The sequence below is a fragment of the Lepidochelys olivacea genome (assembly GCF_965140295.1).
Source record: "Lepidochelys olivacea isolate rLepOli2 genome assembly, chromosome: 2".
NCBI classification, from domain to species: domain Eukaryota; kingdom Metazoa; phylum Chordata; order Testudines; family Cheloniidae; genus Lepidochelys; species Lepidochelys olivacea.
In genome coordinates this window covers 34,754,258-34,778,108 of record NC_140412.1, presented here as the reverse complement: position 1 = coordinate 34,778,108, position 23,851 = coordinate 34,754,258, and the positions used below count along the sequence as shown (strand labels likewise).

At 42.8% G+C, this 23,851-nt stretch overlaps 1 protein-coding gene across 5 annotated transcripts in view; it reads left to right on the top strand.

The window, feature by feature from the left end:
- OXR1 (oxidation resistance 1) overlaps positions 1-23,851 on the top strand; it is a 467,833-nt gene that overhangs the window by 250,089 nt on the left and 193,893 nt on the right. Inside the window, exon 1 of one of the 5 annotated variants that reach the window (XM_084620226.1) lies at positions 12,511-12,770. The exons of the other annotated variants lie outside the window; for them this stretch is intronic. Coding sequence (XP_084476352.1) covers positions 12,761-12,770 — 10 coding nt within the window. The 5' untranslated portion in view covers positions 12,511-12,760. Of the gene's footprint in view, positions 1-12,510; positions 12,771-23,851 lie in introns of those variants that run through there. 5 annotated transcript variants of the gene reach the window in all.

Below are 23,851 nucleotides of genomic sequence, written 5' to 3'. Positions count from 1 at the left end.
TAGTGTCTATGTGGGTGCTCCACTGTAGGTGTGGTAGCATGCCTGCACCTGGGATTGGAGATCTTCGGTAGCAGTGCCCTTTGGGTCATATAAGCTCTCCTCCTCATCTCATGCCGTGAGTGGTGTCTATATAGTGTTATGCAGTCCAACCACCCTCAGTTTCTTCTCAGTTGCCCATGGTTTGGGATGGAATCCTTAGCAGAGTCCTGCATACATCTTTAGTGCCCTTCGTAGTATTAGTGCTTTCATTGCTAGTTCTTAGTTAGTAGTTGTTTCCTTTACAATTTTCTTCCCTTTACCACTTAAAAATGTTATTTTTCCTTTGGCTCTTTCCTCCCCATTATTCTTAGATTAGCGTAGGTTTCTCGGAAACACTGAGACTAAAACTTTTAATGATGGAGAGCTCCTTGCGGCAAGCCTCTGATCCTGGCCCCAATATCACTCACCATCGGCATGGTCATCTACTGACCCCCATTCACCGAACACCACAAAAAGAAAATCTGCTGTCTCCATCCAAGACGAGAAGAAACAAGCTAACCAACCAAGGAACCACCTCAGAAAAGGGCATCCCCCATGAAGTCAGTAGCCTCAATATCTTCCAGGGTAAGACCTGAATCCTGTGATCATCTGGATACGTCCAGTACCAGTACTGGTAAGAGGTCTGAGGACCCTAAGCTGCATAGGCGCTGACTTTTATTTTTTCCTGGGGATGCTCCACCCTCCGAGGCCCCACCCCTACTCTGCCCCTTCCCCTGAGGCCCTGCCCTGTCTCTGCCTCTTCCCGACCCCGCTCCAGCCCCCTCCCCTGAGGCCCCTACCCGCCCACCAGTCACTGCTATCCACTCTCCTCAAAGCACTTCCTGCAGCTGCCAAACAGCTGATAGAGGCAGCTCCCCGAACAGCTGTTTGATGGCACCTCTCCAAACAGCTGATTGGAGGCGCTGCCCAAGAGCTGATTGGGGGCACTGCTGAACAGCTGTGGCTGGTGGGTGCTGAGCACCCACTATTTTTTTTCTGTTGGTGCTTGAGTCCCCGAGCACCCACAGAGTTGGTGCCTATGCTAAGCCATCACTCAGGACTGAGAGAGGCAGATCAAAAATATCAAAATCAGTACCAATCCGCTCAACAACTTTGAGTGCTGTCCACCAATCACCCTGAACTTGACCCCACACCTCCTCTCCCAGGAAGCAGACTAGATTCTCCATCTGAATCTGTAACTTCTCTATCTGAAGGCTTGGTTCCTTTCATGGTTCCAGGACCTGGAGATGACCTGTTCGGATGAGTAAAGGAGATTCTCTTAAATAGCAGACATTCGACAATATGCTATACTTACCTCCAAAAATGAAAGACATTCCAGACTTGGTGCGACACCAAATATATCTCATCAACTACCACTCCTTTATCACTCATTCTAGACTATATCCTAGAACTCAAGAGATCGGGGCTGTCCATAAGATCCATTTGTGTACATCTGGCTGCCATTACTGCATTCCACTTCAAGATAGAGGCTCAGTCAGTATTTACCCATGCAATGACAAAAAGATTCCTTAAGGGCCTCCAAAGCTTTTATCATGAGGTACGAGATACCACCCCACCTTGGAATCTCAGCTTAGTCCTATGCTGTCTCACCAGCTCCCCATTTGAACCTATGCCAACCTGCTCCTAAACGCATCTATCAATGAAAACTGCATTTCTCATAGCCATTACATCCGCCCGATGTATAGGAGAAATAGGTGCCCTGATGGCGTACCCGTGTATACTATCTTCTATAAGGACTAGGTCACGTTACAACCTTACCTGAAGTTCTTACCCAATGTACCCTCCTCTTTCCATCTAAACCAACCTATCCACCTTCCCTCCTTCTTCCCCAAGCCTCATGGCAAACAACACGAGATCACACTACACACCTTAGATGTCAGATGGGCACATTCTACCTTGATAGAACAAATTGTTCAGTCACCACGTTTATTCCTTTCTATCGTCGAAAGATCAAAGGGTTCAGCTGTATCCAAACTTCATCTTTCTAAATGAATCTTGGAGTGCATCCACTAGCAACATCATAAACTGTAGCCCCCATTTGGCAACTGCATGCACTCAGCTCAATTGCTCTCTACTTCAATAGCTTTTCTGAATAACGTGCTGACTACGGACATTTGTAAGGCAGGCACCTGGACGTCCACAGACACCTTCAGTCAACATTACACCATCACCCACGATGCGGCATCAGATACCCTACTAGGACGTATGGTCCTATCCTCCTCAGTAGAGATCACTTCGAAGCCCCAACTTTCCAACTAGGGGCACTGCTCTACAGTCACCTACAGTGGAGCCCCCATAGGGACAGTACTCGAAGAAGAAGAGAGGGTTACTCACCCTGTGCAGTAACTGAGGTTCTTCGAGCTGTGTGTCCCTAGGGGTGCTCCACTACCTGCCCTCCTTCCCCTCTACTTTGGAGTTCAAACATTGACTCTGCCGTAGAGAAGGAATTGAAGGTGGCTGGATCGCACAGCACTATATATAGATACTGCTCATGGCGTGAAATGCCAAGGAGCACAGGTGCAGCCCAATGAGCACTACTACTAAAGATCTCTGATCCCAGGTGCAGGGATGATACTGCATCTGGAGTGGAGCACCCACAGGGGGGCACAGCTCGAAGACTCTCAGTTACTGCACAGGATGAGTAACCCTCTCTTATAATCACCAAGCAACAACAAAAACAAATTTTGAAAAAGAAACATAAGGGGGACTTCAGGATACTCCTTATACATCATGGAGATGAAATTGCACTACACCTCCCTCCCCGATTTTTTTTCCTTTTTGTTTCACCTTTAAGGAATCCTAAATTTAAGACTGTATCAATTATGGGACAGATTTTCAGGTGAGGATCAGGCCCTGTGTGTTTTCTTTGCCAAGACAACATAATACGATGATGATATTTTAAATATGCATAATCAAGTATTATTCTCATGGACACGTCAAATACTTGTACTGTGCAGTTACATAAAGAGTGTAGTTTGTGTTGTGCCTGGGAGGGAGTCTTTATTCTTCTATGAGACATTTTCACAAGGGAACATTATAGGTTACTTGTAAATGGAAACCAAAATATGAAAGAGATTAACTGAAACTGCTGGAGAAAGTGACATCATTATTACTCGTGGTAATATGCAGAGACTCTGCTACTAAGGGCACTGCATAGCTCATTAGACTAATAATGGGATATAGACCTCTTTCACCTCTAGGCCAACCGTCAGGAACTAATTCAGATTGGTGGCACAGGATAGTGGTTAGCATCTGAGAAAGTTGCTAAGTTGATGGGCTGAGTCCATTTTCTAGTGGAGTAGTGTCTATCATAAAAAGACTATCACAATGAGCACTAATTAGCTCCTCTTACAGCAGTCTTTGTAGAGAGGCCACGGGGTGAGTAGCCATGGACCAAGCATCAACCTCTCACCAAGAAGTGGTCCCTCAGATCAGGGTTTAGACACATTGGCAAGGTATTGTGGAGATGCTGACAATATGATAGCCTGTGGTTTCTGTTGTACTAATAAACTGAGGCCTCTAGTCTTCAGGGCATTAGTCTAACACACCTTTCACTAGCAATACATTCAGTTGCAAGTTATGGAAAACCAACAACAAAAACAGTTCTAGTGAGGCACAGGGAAGCTGAAGAAAATAACATTGATTACCATATAGCAAAGAAAAGAAAAGAGATCAAGGCAACTGGATCTGAAGAGAATGACCTGTGGTGTACAGTCATGAATCCTGGTGTCGTAAAGATTTGTATAGAGGCCGATCATTTGCAATGTCCTCAACTTTGAGCATAGAAAAGACCTTGAAAATCAGGCAAAAAATTAATGCATCATTCCCCTTTGGGAATGGTTTTTTCCAGATTTTTTCATCTAACATATTTTCTGTTGTAAAGCATGTTATATCTTTATGGACATGCAGTACACGAGTGCAAAACTGATACCTTATTTAAAAGCTTATGTAAAGATTTAGGAACAGATTGTATCCAGCTCCCAGAAACAATGGTTGCATGAGGGAAAAGATTGTTAGGAGCCTCTTACCCCCACTTAGGACAGTTTGGAAGGAGTGAGAACAAGTTTTGCTCCAGTCTAAGCACCCCAGAGGAATCAGGAGAAAGCGAGGACAGACTCTGCCATACCAATCCACATAGTGGCTAATCCCAAAGGGTCCGTCAGCACCTGTGCACTCTGGGGAGCTGCTAGAGCATGTCTCCTAGACCCTTCATTAGGTTGGTGCACCTTCACTCTGCCCCAACACACAGCTGGGCCTGCAGGATTCAATTGTTTCTTTAAACAGTAGTGTGCTCTGTACAAACAATTGATAGCAAGTTGTGTTAGTATTTGAGAGAAAGCAGCTGTGAAAAATAACAGAGTGCTGCTCTTCTAAAAATACAGTTGAGAAGAAGTTAGTGCTTCTATTTAAGCATATGTAAAAAGAGCTGCATAATGTAAAGATGATTCAAGAATCACAATACCTGGCTATCACGTTTATTCATTGGACGTCCCATTGTTGCAGTCAATTGCCATATATTTTTAACCGTAACAAGCATGAAATGGGTGAAGATCAAGCTGTCTGCATAGACATCTTAGTAGAACCATCCCAGACATTCCTTGCTTACACAGTTTTTGTATGACTCAAAGATTTCTTGCTAGAAGTTTTAGTTTGCTTCCACGCATTGCTAAGTCATGTGCCTTTTATGCTAAGGTCATTATCATTAGCATAAGGAATTCATGCAGAGCTTGCAATTGCAGCTATAAATCAAGAGGACAACTCAGATGGTAATATTCCTCTTGGAATAGCATTTCAGAAGGCATGTTGTGTTCAGTAAGGGCATGTTGCTTGCAAGGTTGTGGTATGTGATGTTTTTCTCAGAAACAAGTCAGATATAGATCATGAGTTTTTGATATTATTGAGCCCTAAGTTGCATTTTTGTGTCATATGTGCACATACAGCCAATTGTGCTAACAGAAACTGCTAATAAAGGCACCTCTGAACTATTCTGAATTAATCAAATTATTCCTACTGTGTTAGAGAACGTAGTCACACTCTGTCGTGATTTTGTTTGTCTAGAGTTTCACAACAACAGTGGCACTTGCCCACATAGATTTTTCAACATCTGCATGTCTAGACTTATGGCTCTGCCACTCTTCACTCATTTACGAGTAGTGCTGGATTAATTGTGCAGTACTTCAGACATGGATTTGGCACTGTCACGATAACAACTACATCATTCCATGGGAGCTTGAAAACATAATAGGAAAGGAGGACTTGTGGCACCTTAGAGACTAACAAATGTATTAGAGCATAAGCTTTCGTGAGCTACAGCTCACTTCATCGGATGCATCTGCTGGAGCTCAGTAAAGCCTACGCTCAAATACATTTGTTAGTCTCTAAGGTGCCACAAGTCCTCCTGTTCTTTTTGCAGATACAGACTAACATGGCTGCTGCTCTGAAACCTGAAAACATAATGTTGTGCCTAAATGCAGAGGTATGAGAGGTGCACGAGGCTTTTCAATATTTAGCTTTGTTTTGCTATATCAATTGTATAATATGGTATAATGTTAACTGTATAATATTTTTCATATGAAATAAATAGTCATGAGTTACTGTATCAAACTATACCAGTGTTTTATACTTATGTAACTACAGTCTGCCATTGAAGAACTGTCTTCTTACTTTACAGTTCATTACCGATTCAGGCAAAAGTAATATTTGACAGCATTGACTAATAAACAATATTATTTACATGTTTGTGAATCTTACAATATCACTAGGTAGAAATGAGAGCATCCCTGTTTCTTTCTTTAGGGATAGAGAAGCATTAGTGAAAAGAAACAGGAAGAAACATGGTCTCATCTGCTATGGCCCAATAATTTGTATTCTTATATCCCCTCTCCCAGTTTTTAACTAATGATTGAAATGTCGCGTAGGGGCACACAGCAGCTTGCTGCGCCACCCTGGAGTAATTCAAAGATTTTCTCTGAAATAATGGTAGAAAAAAATGCTAGGTTGTAACAGAGTCATGTTATGAGGAGTGGGTAGAGGGGGCAATGGGTCATTGGTGGTGCCACCTTCAGTTATACCTATTGGCTTGAAAAGGTGCCACACATACATTAAGGGTGCTGGGGGGCACTGGCTCCGCCTCACCACCTACCCTTCTGTTAGTTCTACCACTTGGCTTAACAGTGAAATCCTTACTGATCTTAAACACAAAAAAGAAGCTTACAAGAAGTGGAAGATTGGACAAATGACCAGGGAGGAGTATAAAAATATTGCTCGGGCATACAGGCGGAAAATCAGGAAAGCCAAATCACACTTGGAGTTGCAGCTAGCAAGAGATGTTAAGAGTAACAAGAAAGGTTTCTTCAGGTACGTTAGCAACAAGAAGAAAGTCAAGGAAAGCGTGGGCCCCTTACTGAATGAGGTGGGCAACCTAGTGACAGCGGATATGGGAAAAGCTAATGTACTCAATGCTTTTTCTGCCTCTGTCTTCACAAACAAGGTCAGCTCCCAGACTACTGCACTGGTGACCAGCCCTCTGTGGGGAAAGAAGTAGTTCGCGACTATTTAGAAAAGCTGGACGAGCACAAGTACACGGGGCTGGATGCACTGCATCCGAGAGTGCTAAAGGAGTTAGCGGATGTGATTGCAGAGCCATTGGCCATTATCTTTGAAAACTCATGGCGATCGGGGGAGGTCCTGGACGACTGGAAAAAGTAGTGCCCATCTTTAAAAAAGGAAAGAAGGAGGATCCTGGGAACTACAGGCCAGTCAGCCTCACCTCAGTCCCTGGAAAAATCATGGAGCAGGTCCTCAAGGAATCAATCCTGAAGCACTTACGCGAGAGGAAAGTGATCAGGAACAGTCAGCATGGATTCACCAAGGGCAAGTCATGCCTGACTAATCTAATTGCCTTCTATGATGAGATAACTGGCTCTGTGGATGAGGGGAAAGCAGTGGACGTGTTGTTCCTTGACTTTAGCAAAGCTTTTGACACGGTCTCCCAAAGTATTCTTGCCAGCAAGTTAAAGAAGTATGGGCTGGATGGATGCACTACAAGGTGGGTAGAAAGTTGGCTAGATTGTCGGGCTCAACGGGTAGTGATCAATGGCTCCATGTCTAGATGGCAGCCGGTGTCAAGTGGAGTGCCCCAAGGGTCGGTCCTTGGACCGGTTTTGTTCAATATCTTCATTAATGATCTGGAGGATGGTGTGGATTGCACCCTCAGCAAGTCTGCAGATGACACTAAACTGGGAGGAGAGGTAGATATGCTGGAGGGTAGGGATAGGATACAGAGGGCCCTAGACAAATTGGAGGATTGGGCCAAAAGAAATCTGATGAGGTTCAACAAAGACAAGTGCAGAGTCCTTCACTTAGGACGGAAGAATCACATGCACAGCTACAGACCAGGGACCGAATGGCTAGGCAGCAGTTCTGCAGAAAAGGACCTAGGGGTGACAGTGGACGAGAAGCTGGATATGAGTCAACAGTGTGCCGTTGTTGCCAAGAAGGCCAATGGCATTTTGGGATGTATAAGTAGGGACATTGCCAGCGGATCGAGAGACATGATCGTTCCCCTCTATTCGACATTGGTGAGGCCTCATCTAGAGTACTGTGTCCAGTTTTGGGCCCCACACTACAAGAAGGATGTGGAAAAATTGAAAAACGTCCTAAAAATGATTAGGGAACTGGAACACATGACTTATGAGGAGAGGCTGAGGGAACTGGGATTGTTTAGTCTGCGGACGAGAAGAATGAGGGGGGATTTGATAGCTGCTTTCAACTACCTGAAAGGTGGTTCCAAAGAGGATGGATCTAGACTGTTCTCATTGGTAGCAGACGACAGAACGAGGAGTAATGGTCTCAAGTTGCAGTGGGGGAGGTTTAGGTTGGATATTAGGAAAAACTTTTTCCCTAGGAGGGTGGTGAAACACTGGAATGCATTACCTAGGGAGGTGGTGGAATCTCCTTCCTTAGAAGTTTTTAAGGTCTGGCTTGAGAAAGCCCTGGCTAGGATGATTTAGTTGGGGTTGGCCCTGCTTTGAGCAGGGGATTGGACTAGATGACCTCCTGAGGTCCCTTCCAACCCTGATATTCTATGATTCTGTGATGCCAGGGGCTTTAGCTTTTCATGAGCCACGGAAGGATCTTCCACAGACTACAGAACAAGGTGAAAGAGTCTATTATTTTTCCAGAAAATTGGTAGGCTGAGACCTGACATCATCATTTCAACTGACATTACACACCATCATTTAAGATTTTTATGGTGCCATTTTATTAGCTTTATGCAGGTGATGCAAAGTAAATAGCCAGGACAATGCCAATAAAATGCCCAGTGGGGCAGGTAACAGTGTGACAGACTCTAAGATACTGTATAGGCATTTGGGGCTCTTGTGTGGAGCTAGACTAGACTCAGGAACTAACCTCTATATCATCATTCAGGAAAGCCTTGTAGGTCCATTTTGCACCAAAGAGGATATAAAGAGGATGGGAATGTCTCTCTTTGGGTTACACAGAACTCGGACAGAGGAGGCCCTGGAGAGAAACCATTTTCATTGTCCAAAATAAGAGAACTAGAAGGTATGCCACAATAATCATGAACGTAAATTCAGTTTTTAAAAGTATGTCAGGTTTGGCTCTATTAGTAACTCTAACATAACATAAGCCTAAGGTATTACTAACAATATAGAGATAGAAATGTGTTTGATTACAATTTCCGTCTACGGTGAATATCGTTGCCCCTTTGGCCCAAGCAGGTGGCCAGTATTCGGGGGCTCACATGGTTGACTCTGTTAAGAGGAGAAACTGGTGACATAATCAGGTATGCCTTTGGTTCAATCCTGTGTACTTACTAAGAACGAACACAGTCTATTTTCCCTGAAAACAATAGAAACAAACAACAGCAGGCAATTTCCTTGCTCATAATTTCCAAGCCTCCATTTCCAGTGAGTCATGTGCCCCCAAAAGTCTGTCTCTCAGAGCCACCCTCACAACTGCTTCTCTTGCCTTTTTCCTCACGCGCACACACACACACACACTGTTTGCCAAGCAGTCAGCTAGCCCTTGCGTATCAAATCAGTCCAATCAGGGAAACACCTCAGACCATCTGCATGGATTAGGAAGTGATTCCCCACCCCCATGTACTCATGGGGGATATTTTTGTTTGTCTTCTTGTGATGCATCAGAAATGGCCATGGGTAGAGATGGGACACTGGACAAAGTGGGCCAGCATTCTGCATAGAGCATTTTCTTTCTCAAGATTATCTAGCTGGTTCTTGTTCACATGCTCAGGGTCTAACAGATCGCCCTGTTTGGTGTTGGGAAGGAATTTTCCCCCAAGTCAAATTGGCAGTGGTCTTGGGTTTGTTTGGATTTTTTTTTTTGCCCTCCTCTGCAGCATGGGGTGTGGGTCACTTGCTTGGATTATCGGCAGAGGTGCAGTCTTAAAGTGAGAAGGTACCAGAATGCCGGAGATCTCCACCAGCCTGGTTCACTGACCCTGCCCTCCCCTGCCATTCGCTAATCCTGCCCCACGTGCATGCGGCTGGATGTGGCCCTAACCCAAGCTCTATGGAGTGAGGAGGGTCAGGTCGGGGAGATGGAGGGGGGGGAGGAGTATGCTGTGGAGGGTGGAGCAGGGGTTGAGGGGCAGCGTGCATGGTGCATAGTTGATAATATCAGAACAGCATTCCAGCTCCACTACGCCACTGATTGTCATGTAATCATTTCCCTGCCATTAGGGTCTCAGGCACTGTTGCACCACATTCCCTCCTGTGCTCTGCCTGTGGCATCTCATAGTCTCCTGTGGTCTAATTTCAGTTGTTGGGTGTAGTGGGTGGGTGGTGGTGGTGGACTGCGATGTACAAGAAGTCAGGCTATATGTTGGTCCCTTCTGGCCTTAAACGCTATGTTCACATGGCTTAGACCTACTCGGGTGTTTCCATGTGGCCAACTGCCTCGGCTTCTATTGTCTCCAGTTATTTTACTCCGTAAAAGGGGGTTAATTGCTCCTTCCATTTAGCCTAAAAGAAGTTGGCTAGCACATCCATCACTTTTAACAAAGTGTGTGATTGCCTACTCTATAGATTAGAGACCTGTTTGGCAGCAGCCATTAACACCTTCCAGCACAGCACTATCTTCATGTTCCAGTGTTTTAAGAGATCTGCATGGATACTACTGTTGATCCTACTGCTGTGGACAGTTAACCTTGATAGTCCTGATCTTGCAGTGAACTTTCTATGGGCAGGTTTCAGAGTAACAGCCGTGTTAGTCTGTATTCGCAAAAAGAAAAGGAGTACTTGTGGCACCTTAGAGACTAACCAATTTATTTGAGAATAAGCTTTCGTGAGCTACAGCTCACTTCGTCGGATGCATGAAGTGAGCTGTAGCTCACAAAAGCTTATGCTCAAATAAATTGGTTAGTCTCTAAGGTGCCACAAGTACTCCTTTTCTATGGGCAGATCCCCAAACTATTGTGGTGACCTCAGTGAGGCTCCGTTTGGGTGCAGCCCAGGTGGAGTTCATTGAAAGAGTTGGGCATGTGTCTGTGCAACATTTTCAGAAATAAATGTTCTCAGATCTCAGGGACCCCTATTCATAGTGTACATGTATTGGCCGAACTGTCAGCCTGAAGTGACTTCGTATTTGTGGCTACATTTAAGGCATGAGTTTATGCACAAATGTTAAGACGTGGGACTTGCCGTTTATTCAGCTTCCTGGAGTTCAGAAATGCTGTATAATTCAGATGATCCAAACCCCAAGTGTACACTCACCATTTTAATGTGACATACCAGACAATATTTGTATAGCAAATGTGATGTTTTTGTATATGAAAACTATTTCTTAATAAAAGAAATTGTACATTCCGTGTGTAGAGGATGTAGGAGCAGCCTGTAATATTTTATGAATATTATATGTTCCATTTGCACGTCTGATTACTTTGTGCTGTTTGCTGTATGATTACACAGGATTAATTCCAACAGGAGTTAACAGCACATGTGCAGGAAGGTGCACAGTTACTTCAGCGGCAGAGAGTCCCGTGGCACCTTACAGACTAACAGACGTGTTGGAGCAAGTGGGTGAAGACCCACTTGGTCAGATGCATCCGACGAAGTGGGTATTCACCTACGAAAACTTATGCTCCAATACATCTGTTAGTCTATAAGGTGCCACAGGACTCTTTGTCGCTTTTACAGATCCAGACTAACACGGCTACCCCTCTGATACAGTTACTTCAGATAGTCCTGTTTACTGGTACATACAGGGACAATGTAGGTGTCATTCACTGAGAAATTTCACCTCTGTCTAGTTTAATCAGCTGGCTTGTAACCTCCTTGGGAAAGGTGGGGAATAAGATCGAGGTGGGAAACTGGAACTAAGAACTTTTGGAGTGTGTAAGAACACAGTCCCTAAAGAATGGGCGAGAGAGAGGTAGAGAGAGTGCTGGGAAGCAGGCTGACCCCCATTCCACAGAGACTGGGACTCTGGGATAAGTTAGGCCTATCTAAACTGTAGGTAAAACAGATATATGTGTTAACCTTTTATTGTGTTGAAAACCATGTTTTCTTGGTATGCTGAGTTCCCACTGTTGTGACTAAACAATACTTTGTTTTGGAAAAAGGGTCACTGTATTCACTGCTGGTCACTGCTCCCGAAGGGCAGATTTGCAGGGCATGAACCTAGTCAGGTCTACTGAATAATCACAGCTGGTACCCTGGGACCAAGTCTGAGGGCGGGTGAACCATAGGATTCCACCCAAAGCTAGTCAGGAATTGTTAGTTTTTTTCAGTGAAGAATGCCATTTTTGTCAAAATTGAAATGTTTAGGGAAGAATGTCAATTTTGAAGAACATTTCCATAGGGAAGAAAATACTTTGAAATTATTTTATTTTTAAAACTAGTAAGGGAAGCTCCTGCTTAGCACTGATGGAAACAATTTATCTTCTTGTCTCCTGTTTGTGTCTGATTCTAATTCGTGGGAAATTTCAAAAATATTTGTTTAGAGTCCAATTCAGACTGAAAACAAATTTTGCAATGTTGAAAATTTCCTGCAAACTGGCTCTGCCCCAGGACAGATGAAGGCAACACCTCTAACACCTGAGGATGGGGGAGGAGGGTGCACCCTGAGGATCAGGGAGAGGTGAAAGTTACAGCTAGCCCTGAACATGACACCATGTTTTCAGTATCTTTTCCATCTCTAACTTCTGTCATTCACATATATCTTGGTGCTTATGTGATAATTGCTTCTGTATATTGATAGTATGCAAAGAAAAGTTCAAATTGCAAACATTGAAAAATTCTGGATTCATAAAGAGAATAGTACAAAACCACTACACAAGCTTGCTGCATGTGTAATTTCCTACAGCTAAAAAGGTTTCTGACCCTTCCCATGTAAATGAATAACTTCCTCTTTGAACTTTAATTCCCATCATGCTACCCTCTTTTCTCTCTCTTGGCTAACACTGCCTCTCTCACATCTGAAGTCCGATTGAAACTTGTTAGAAACAGAACAAATGGGAAGGTGTAATTTCTAACGTCGTAATCTAAAGAAGAGGAAATACTCTGCTTTTTAGGTTCCTAAGAAGAATCCCTTTAGCGCCATTTGGTGCTTAAATGGTTTTTGTTCAAGAGGAAACAACTAATTCACCAAGAAGCACAAATTTCTGAGAGGGGATTAGATCAGCTCACACCAGAAGGCTGGAAGTTGGCAAACGGGACACACATGCAGAATTTAGATGTTGGCAAGTAAGTTCTTTGGTGTATGGCAGTTTGCCACTTCTTATGCACTCAGTATTTGTGTTACTGGACTACTTCTGAAATAGAAGAGATGTAGCTTTAATATATAAATATAAAAATACTAAGCACCTAGGGTTCTCATCTCTGGTTAATACTTGCTCAGTCTAATGAGAGTCATAAAAATGTTGAAACATTTTGTTTTGACATTTTCTGTATAAAACATTTCAGAATTTTGATTCAAAATGACTTTTCATTTTGAAATTTACATCAATTTTATTTAAAAAAATATGCAAAAAAGCTCAAATAAAACAAAACATTTTATTTTGGATTGAATGAAATCTTTCAATTGACCCAAAACAATTTTTTCCAACTTTTGGATTCACTGAAAATTTTGAAAAATTTTCATTTTGGGTTGACCTAAAACAGTTTTTTTCTTTTCTTTTTCAGAAAGGTCAGTGAACTGAAAAATCAGTCATTCACACAGCTTAAGTAAATCTATATAGAGAAGAAAATATATTGGATAATAGTCTTAAAAACATGCTGGTCCTTTTGAAAAACGTGTAATTTAGACAATACTACTTATTAAAAGGACATCTTCTGTGTTTCATTAATAGAAAGCAGATGCTTTGCTCTAAACTGACTGATTTTTAAACATGGGAACGAAGGGAGTATCCCAAAAATGTCAGTTAATGCCACAGCTCCTGCAAAAACTTCAAGTGCCCGAAGAAGGAGGCTTTTGTGCGGGCAGTTGGGCTAAATATGAGCACAGCTGGGTGCACAGTTACCCAGTTTGCATACTGTGATGTTTTGGGGATCACCCAGACCAGTAAGTTCTGTCACCGCCTGCCCTGTAACTTTGGGGTGCCTTACTGCTGTGCTGCTATGCCTCAGAGCCCCAACACCAGTAGTCTGCCCACACGCACAAGGTCTCACCCGGGCTTTTACCAGCATGATTACTCATTGCATAGTGACGCCAACAGCCCTTCCAGTCCTGAGTCTCCCCATATCTGTCCTTCCCAAGTTCTCAACTATCAGCCTTTTGGAAGGTGTGAAACCAGCCCCCCAGTTATCAGTTCACTTTGGTGCACACATGCCTCACAAAGAGACCTGCTTGGGAATAAAAATAAACAAACAGTTTATTTAATAGGAGCACCCACAGATTCCAAGATGAAATGGTAAGGGACGACAGACACATACAAGTTACACAGTAAATAAACATAAAAATGCAACTTCAGGCCTTACACTTCTGTATTAGATAAAATCCCCTTTCTAATACAAAGTTTCAGAGTAACAGCCGAGTTAGTCTGTATTCGCAAAAAGAAAAGGAGGACTTGTGGCACCTTAGAGACTAACCAATTTATTTGAGCATAAGCTTACATCCGATGAAGTAAGCTGTACCTCATGAAAGCTTATGCTCAAATAAATTGGTTAGTCTCTAAGGTGCCACAAGTAATCCTTTTCTTTTTTCTAATACAGGTTACCTATTGCCTTTGAACAATTTCCCAGCATACCCCCTAGATATGGGAGAGATCCAGCTTTTCATAGACAGCTTCCCGCCTAGAGTGTGTCCCTTGGTTTCTGAGTGCCTTTCATGTCAACCCCCTTCCATTTTAAAAGGGCTTGCCGTTTTTTGCTTTAGTCACTATAAATATTCAAAGTGGGGAAATCCCCAGTTGTCTCAATGTCTTTCCATTAACTGTAATGGCCTATCAGTATCTTTTTCTGGGTTTTACCATGAATCATTACTTGAGTCTGGTTTTGTGTGAACATCTGGCTCAGTTGATGCCTCTCCCTGTCGGATCACTCACCTCCCTGCTGTGAGGTGGATCCGGCCTTTGTAAGCACTGTTCTCTGTACACATAAATTTATAACCACCACATCTTATATCTATATCTTATCTTATAATGACCTCAAAATTCAGAATGTTAAGTCTTTTATGAAAGCTTATCACTCAATATACTTCACCAGTACAACAATATAGCATGCAATCGGTTGGTTCAGCTGCTTATTTTTGGGGCCTAACCCCTTTGTTCTCCCCTAGCGGTGTCTGGACCCTGATCGTCACAAATACAGATTATGCGTTTAAAAGAGTCAATTGGTTTGTGTGTGTTTTGTGGTGCCCCCTGTGTTTATAAATATGCCAACAATTTATCTGTACCCGCTGCTTGTGTGGGATACAATATAACCCCATGCAGAGGGCCAACACAAAGCGTATGTACTTCTGAAGCCCTCAAATCGTTGTTTGAGTGCAACTTGTGTTACACAGTCCTTGTGCTGGTCCTCTGCAGAGAAGTCAATTTCACTGCTTTCCCCAGAAGTCTTAGAGTGAATTTTTGCCCCCATTGATGTCAGTAGCAAAACTGCTATTGACTTTGGCTTCAGGCAATCGGCTAGTTATCTTAGGTGCCTGTACACAAATGCAAGAAGCCTGGGAAACAAGCAGGAAGAATTGGAAGTCCTGGCACAGTCAAGGAACTATGATGTGATTGGAATAACAGAAACTTGGTGGGGTAACTCATATGTCTGGAGCACTGTCATGGATGGGCATAAACTGGAAGGACAGGAAGGGAAGAAAATGTGGCAGAGTTGCACTGTGTGTAAGAGAGCAGTATGATTGCTCAGAGCTCCAGCATGAAACTGGAGAAAAGCCTGTTGAGAGTTTGGGTTAAGTTTAGAGGCAAGAGCAACAAGGGTGAGGTTGTGGTGAGTGTCTGCTATAGATCACCAGACCAGGAGAATGAAGTAGATGAGGCTTTCTTCAGACAACTAACAGACATTTCCAGATCACGGGCCCTGGTTCTCATGGGGGACTTCAGTCACCCTGACATCTGCTGGGAGAGCAATACAGCAGTGCACAGACAATCCAGGAAGTTTTTGGAGAATTCTGGGGACAACTTCTGGTGCAAGTGTTGGAGGAACTAACTAGGGGCCATGCTCCTCTTGACCTGCTGCTCATAAACAGGGAAGAATTGGTAGGGGAGGTAGAAGTGGATGGCAACCTGGGCAGCAGTGATCATGAGTTGGTTGAGTTCAGGATCCTGACAAAAGGAAGAAAGGAGAACAGCAGAATATGGACCCCTGACTTCAGAAAAGCAGACTTTGACTCCCTTAGGGAACTGATGTGCAGGATTCCCTGGGAGGCTAATATGAGGGGGGAAGGAGTCCAGGAGAGCGGGCTGTATTTTAAAGAAGGCTTATTGAGGGTGCAGGAACAAACCATCCCAATGTGCAGAAAGAGTAGCAAATATGGCAGGCAACCAGCTTGGCTTAACAGAGAAATCTTCGGTTAGCTTACACACAAAGGAAGCTTACAAGAAGTGGAAATTTGGACAGATGACTAGGGAGGAGTATAAAAATATTGTTCGAACATGCAGGGGCGTAATCAGGAAGGCCAAATCACAATTGGAGTTGCAGCTAGCCAGGGATGTGAAAGGTAATAAGAAGGGTTTCTATGGGTATGTTAGCAACAAGAAGGTGGTCAGGTAAAATGTGGGACCCTTACTGAATGGGGGAAGAAACTGAGTGAAAGATGATGTGGAAAAAGCTGAAGTACTCAATGCTTTCTTTGCCTTGGTCTTCAGAGACAACGTCAGCTCCCAGACTGCTGCACTGGGCAGCACAGTATGGGGAGGAGGTGAGCAGCCCTCAGTGGTGAAAGAACAGGTTGAGGACTATTTAGAAAAGCTGGACATGCACAAGTCCATGGGGCAGGATGCACTGCATCCAAGGGTGCTGAGGGAGTTGGCTGATGTGATTGCAGAGCCATTGGCCATTATCTTTGAAAACTTGTGGCTATTGGGGGAGGTCCCGGACGATTGGAAAAAGGCAAACATAGTGCCCATCTTTTAAAAAGGGAAGCAAGAGAATCCGGGGAACTACAGTCCCTGGAAAAAAATCATGAAGTAGGTCCTCAAGGAATCCATTTTGAAGCACTTGGAGGAGAGGAAGGTGATCTGGAACAGTCAACATGGATTCACCAAGGGCAAGTCATGCCTGATCAACCTGATTGCCTTCTATGATGAGATAACTGGCTCTGTAGATGAGGAGAAAGCAGTGGACGTGTTGTTCCTTGACTTTAGCAAAGCTTTTGATATGGTCTCCCACAGTATTCTTGCCAGTAATCTTGGATTGAATGACTGGACTATAAGGTGGGTAGAAAGCTGGCTAGATTGTCGGGCTCAATGGATAGTGATCAACAGCTCGATGTCTAGTTGGCAGCTGGTATCAAGTGGAGTGCCTCAGGGGTCAGTTGTGGGGCCGGTTTTGGTCAACATCTTCAATAATGATCTGAATGATGGGATAGATTGCACCCTCAGCAAGTTTGTGAATGACATTAAGCTGCAGGGAGGGGTTAAATATGCTGGAAGGTAGGGATAGGGTTCAGAGTGACCTAGACAAATTGGAGGATTGGGCCAAAAGAAATCTGATGAGGTTCAACAAGGACAAGTACAGAGTCCTGCACTTATGATGGAAGAATCCCATGCACTGCTACAGGCTGGGGACCGACTGGTAAGCGGCAGTTCTGCAGAAAAGGACCTGGGGATTACAGTGGACGAGAATCTGGATATGAGTCAACAGTCTGCCCTTGTTGCCAAGAAGGCTAACGACATATTGGGCTGCATTAGTAGGAGCATTGCCAGCAGATCGAGGGAAGTGATTATGCCCCTCTGCTTGGCCCTGGTGAGACCACATCTGGAGTATTGCGTCCAGTTTTGGGCCCCCGCACTTCAGAAAGGATGTGGACAAATTGGGGAGAGTCCAGCAGAAGGTAACAAAAATGATTAGGGGGTGGGGCCCATGACTTATGAGAAGAGGCTGGGGGAACTGGGCTTATTTAGTCTGCAGAAGAGAAAAGTTAGGAGGGATTTTATAGGAGCCTTCAAATACCTGAAGGGGGGTTCCAAAGAGGATGGAGCTCAGCTGTTCTCAGTGGTGGCAGATGACAGAACAAGGAGCAATGGTCTCAAATTGCAGTGGGGGAGGTCTAGGTTGGATATTAGGAAAAACTATTTCACTAGGAGGGTAGTGAAGCACTGGAATGGGTTACCTAGGGAGGTGGTGGAATCTCCATCCTTAGAGGTTTTTAAGGCCTGCCTTGAGAAAGCCCTGGCTGGGATGATTTAGTTGGGGTTGCCCCTGCTTTGAGCAGGGGGTTGGACTAGATGACCTCCTGAGGTCTCTTTCAATCCTAATCTTCTATGATTCTGTGACTTCAGTGGGGCAGAGCTTTACCCTTAGAAACCAGTCCAGTTTCCATCTATCTGCATATGAGTTATGCCATCAATTAGAGCTCCTCGGAAATTTTCCAGCAAAATAGAGGTTTGTCCCACTGAAGTGATTCACAAGAATGGTTCAGGTTTGATGGACTTTCATCAAATCACAGGCAGGTTCCATGAGAAACCTCCCTGGTGGACTGGTGAGGAGCCTGGGCTGCCTAGGTCTTCAGCTCCAGGGCAACTCCACCCGGCCAGAGCTTCTAAGCTTTCTTCCAAGGAGCCAGATGCCTAAAAGCCCTGGGAGCCCCAGCTCTAATCAGGGTTTGCCTCCTGGCTTTGCAGCTCAAGCCAAGGCTCTCAGGACTTCTAGGAGTCTTGCTATGCATTGGGGGACACCTCTGATTTGCAGGAACTCCCCAGCCTGCCCTTGAGGAGGAGTTGGGGCAGCCCAGGGAGTCCCTAGCAGTTGGGGAGGAATGAGGGGTCCCTGGGAGTCAGGGCAGCCAGCTGCTCTGTTTTGTTTCAGGAAAATCAAACCAAGACCATTAGATTTTTGCAAAACAAAAACCTTTCAGACTTTGCTTTCAGTGGGGAAGTTCTACATTTCAGTCCATTTTGGAATAAAAACTGGCAAACTTTTTTGGAATCTCAGAGGAAATCTCAGCAGAACAGAAATTCTAAGTTTCAACCAGCTCTCGCCCTGATTAAAAATGATGTCAGGCCTGGGCTCCTAATCCTCCATAGTCATTGTAAAGATGATGACTGTGTCATGTGCAAGGGTTTTGACTTCAGGTGGAGACGGTACAAGGTCATTATTATTAAAGTAATAATGAGATATGCCTATATAAATAAACTTGGTAACAAAGAAGAACAATCCGCCTACCCCCCAAAAAATCTGCTACATTCAGACAGATTTATTTCTTTGCAGAATGTTTTTATGAGGCATCAGTTGTTTATTAAAGACTAATTAGAAGAATTTTGGCTTTTATGGAAATATGATTTGTTCCTTTATTCATGTGGCAAACATGCTTTGGCCTCATTTTATAATTGTTTTTTCATAAGCTGCTAATTAAAAATTTCTGCGGTCAGTATTTGTTTACTCTGTGACTTTAGGAGTGGAGATCCTTCTTTCCATCAGGGCCTGACTAATGCAAACACTTAAGCACAAGTTAGTTTACACATGTGATAGTCTCACTGAAATCAGTCATCACACATACCAAAGGAGACAGTTACTGTGTTGTCGTTGTGGAGCAATGCTTACAAAATACCCTGGGTCAGATCCTTAGCTGGTATAAATCAGCATAGCTCTGTTGACTTCTTTGGAGCAGCACAGATTTAAGCTTGTGAAAATCTGGCCCAATAAGACTACTAATTAGAGTAAGTATTCTGCAGGATTGAAGCCTTAGTCATTAAAGTTCCACTGAGTACTTGTTTACTAGTAAGGTACTGTAACTACAATTTAGCTCCAATGTGTAGGTGAATCATGAGTTTTACTCTGTTCCATTGTCTGCAAACATACTAGGTGACCCAAATTATGTTTATATTCACTATGAAATCTCATATGGTAACACTGTTTTAGTCAGCAGCATTACTATGTTACATCTCAAAAATTATTTTGCTAAAGCTCAGAAACTATCTTGCATCATTATTAGAGCACTGACCATATATTGTGTGCATTTTCCCATTTCAACTGCACTACAACATATGTATCTTTAAAACATGTGTTCCTACCATGGGAAATTAATGATTTACCCTTTCAAAAAGGCCAGGAGTGGATGCAACTCTCTTGAAGTCAATGTAGTTGCATTTGCTTACAACATGTCTGAATTTGGCATGGGTAGTGGTTACGAATGGGTAAACCAATGTACAGTATATAAAAAAGATTCCTGGCCCCATTACTCAAACGTTTACTCAGAGCCTTGTTAAAGTTCTGAAATCTTTAATTGTGGGAGGTTTTGTTTCCCCCTCTCCTTATCGCCCAGAATTATTTCTGGTTTCTCGTCAGAACTGGTAGGCTTGTGTTTAAAGTTCATTACATTCAGCTGGAAATCTCATAGAGGTTCAATTAAGCATCCAAACTTTTTTTTATGTGAGTATTTGCACTCCAACAGTGAACCTTTTGAAATTTCACCATAACTGGCAGTGAGTCTGTACCCTGGACAACCCAGATCTTACCTAGAGCATCAGGTCTCCAGTTTTCTGTATTTGTTATGTTAAAATGTATTTTTCAACTGGGAGAGGATGTTTGTTATCAGAATGCAGAGATTTTCCCACTGCATTCATTACTTGAAAGACTCCTTTAAGAGCCTGTCTTTCACTTTTTACTTTGAAAAGATTAAAGCTGTTTTGCCAGAACAAGTAAATATTTGGTATGAGATTGAAATACACATAGCTCAGTGATAAGGTACAGTAAACAAGAATGTCTAATACTGATCTCTGTCCCATACCTTGTATACTGCTGCCCCCTGCTGCCCTCTAGTAGACTGAATCTCTTACTTTATGTTGTCAGTTTACATGACATTGCACACTAATTGTCTCCTTGTAGATGTATGTTCATTTTAAAACTATTATGCTTGGTTATTTTCAATCTCTTCTTCCAAAGAAAAACATAAAACCAGGTTTGAATTATTTCCTGGGAATGATGAAGGTATGTTTTTCCATTTGCTTTTCTACTACAAGAACAATGTTGCTGTTTAATACATTTTTTAAAAAAAATGTCATTGTTTGTAACAAAAATAAACCCTTGGGTTTTTTTATAACTAGACATTTTTCTATTTAGAATGGAAATTGAAATTATTATGGGCCAGGTTCTGATAATCTTACTAATAGTGAGTAGTACTTTAATCCACAAGTGGCCCCATGGTACTATTTCAGTCTTTCCCAACCAGGGGTACTCATAGGTCTTTCCAGGGTGTACATCAACTCATCTAGTTATTTGCCTACTTTTACAACAGGCTACATAAAAAGCACTACCAAAGGCAGAACAAACTAAAATATCATACAGGTATAAAATGGGCTTAGATTTCTGCCTGCATCTTTCTGACTTGGACAGGCAACTTTGAAATCTTTTTGTTTGTTTTGTTACCCAATTTAATTTTGTAAAGTGTTGAATTTGGATTATGTTTGTTTAGTTTGCTGCTCTCACCTTGGATTGTTAGCTATATGGTTCAAAATGTAAAATGATGTTAGAGGCCACAATTGAGTTAGAAACCTGTCAATAATGACTTCATTTACACTCTGACGCATTTTGAATATCATCCTTTCCCCTTGTCATGTCAACTATTTAGACTACTTGTCCCATCACACTCAGTGGTTGTTCTTTGCTTATGTCCTAGTAATGCTTTGACTGCTGAGCCCTGATCTCTAACACTGCCTTCTGGTTTGTATGATGATTCCTAGCTTGCAGCTCTGGTGTATTTTCATGGAGATTTCATGGTTTTGCTATTGGTCTCTGTTGCTTAAAAATCAAAACTTTACTCATTTTCTTTTACTACAATAAAGAGTAGAAATAGAGGAACAAATGATAAATTCCCTCTTAATCTTTGGGAGAATGAGAAATGTCATGCACATTAACCAGTAAAATAAGTAAAGGCCCTTAATAAAATGAATAAGTTGTGTACACTACATGGTTGTTGCACAAATTTTATTACTCTTTAGTGGGTTACAAAAGAGACTACCTAAGTAGCGACAGAAAGAATGACAGACGAGGAGGAAGAGAGAATGGAGGTAAAGGCCACTCTCTGCCATTTGTAATTATTCTGATGATTTGTGGGTTAATGGCTTGCTGTAGAGACCAGAGGGTGGCATGTGAGATGAACTATTATGCATATATCGTACGCAGGGGGCTCCTAAACAGCCCTATGCACCCTCTGTGCCTTCTGCCAGTTGGCATTGTGGGGTCCCTGGGTCATGGAAGCTTATTCCAGTGCTTAAATATCCTTTAATTAGAAAGTTTTTCCTAATATCTAACCTAAATCTCCCATGCTGCACATTTAGCCCATTATTTCTTGTCCTACCTTCAGTGGATATGGTGAACAACTGATCACCGTCCTTTTAATAACAGCTCTTAACATGTTGGAAGACTTATCAGCCCCCCGGTCTTCTTTTCTCAAGACTAAACATGCCCAGTTTTTTTTAAACCTTTCCTCACAGGTCAGGTTTTCTGAATCTTTTGTCGTGTTTGTTGCTCCTCTCCTGGACTCTCTCCAGTTTGTCTATAAATTTCCTAAAGCATGGCATCCAAAACAGGACACAATACTCCAGATGAGGCCTCACCCGTGCTGTGTAGAGAAGGACAGTTACCTCCCATGTCTTATATATGACACTCCTGTTAATGTACTCCAGAATATCATCTTTTTTCACAGCTGCATCACATTGTCATATTCAATTTGTGATCCACTATAACCGCCAAATCCTTTTCAGCAGTACTACTTCCTAGCCAGTTTAGTAGTTGTGTATTTGATTTTTCCTTTCTAAGTGAAGTACTTTGCACTTGTCTTTACTAAATTTCATCTTGTTAATTTCAGACAAATTCTCCAATTTGTCAATGTCATTTTGTATTCTAATCCTCTCTTCCAAAATCAACCATCATCATCCATAAATTTTATAAGCATACTCTCTGCTCTGTTATCCAAGTCAATTGTGAAAATATTGACTAGTACTGAACCCAGAACAGACCCCTGAGTGATTCCATAGATCTGTCCTCCCAATCTGAGAGCGAATCATTGATAACTACTCTGTGACTGTGCTTTTTTTTCCCCAACCAGTTATGTGCACCCACTTTATAGTAATTTAATCTAGACCACATTTCCCTGTTTTGCTTATGACAATGTCATGTGGGACTGTGTCAAAAGCCTTATTAAAATCAAGATATATCATGTCTAAAACTTTCCCCCAGCCACTAGGCCAGTAACCCTGGCCCAAAAAAAAAAAAAAGAGAGAGATTAGGTTGGAAATACAGTGGAAAATACAGTGAGGAGATGTATATACACACAGCATCCGATGAAGTGAGCTGTAGCTCACAAAAGCTTATGCTCAAATAAAGTGGTTAGTCTATAAGGTGCCACAAGTACTCCTTTTCTTTTTGCGAATACAGACTAACACGGCTGCTACTCTGAAACCTGTTGTATAATATAATGTTCTATCCTCAAAGACTGTTGAAAACAAATGAAAACCAGAACATTTTGTTCAAATGGTGACTTAAAATGGGAGGTATAGTTCCAAAGTGGAGCATTGGGAGGGGAGCTATGTGGCTCCTATCTGGAGACCAGCAGTACCACTCTGGGAAGTAAAAGAATAAGTGGGGGCAAGAGAGTTGACTCAGGAAGGAAAAAAGAGGAAGATGAGGTTATGGAGGTATTAATAGATCCTTAAGCTTTGCAGGGGGTTCTTATTAGGAAAATTGTTGGGTAGTCAAAGAGTCAATAAGAAGTCATCCATGTACATCAAGAGTTTCTATTCCAGAGTTCCAAGAGTGAAACCCTCTCCCAAGCTACTATACTGTCTGAACAACTGGTAGAACGGAGGTAATCTGTGCCTTGTGCCTCTGCAACATCTCTCTGGGTGGACTTCCTGCCCGGATAGTATTGTCATCCCAAGTGATGCTGGCAGAGGGGAAATGTAGGAAAAAACATAAGGACAGATAGCAATGGGTTAAATGACTACTTGAAAGCAGTAGGTAAAGGCTACTATATAGCTTTTTATACTTTTTCCAGAGTAGTGGGCAGAGGCAGATTGGGGAACAGGAATTGGGGGGGGGTGTAGTGATGCTTAGACTCATCAGTGCAGTGCCTCCTGCTGGTAGTCTTGGGAATTAGCTCTTCCAGCCCAGAGCACCCTCTGCAGGCCAGTGTCTCACCTGCCTTAGAGGGCTCC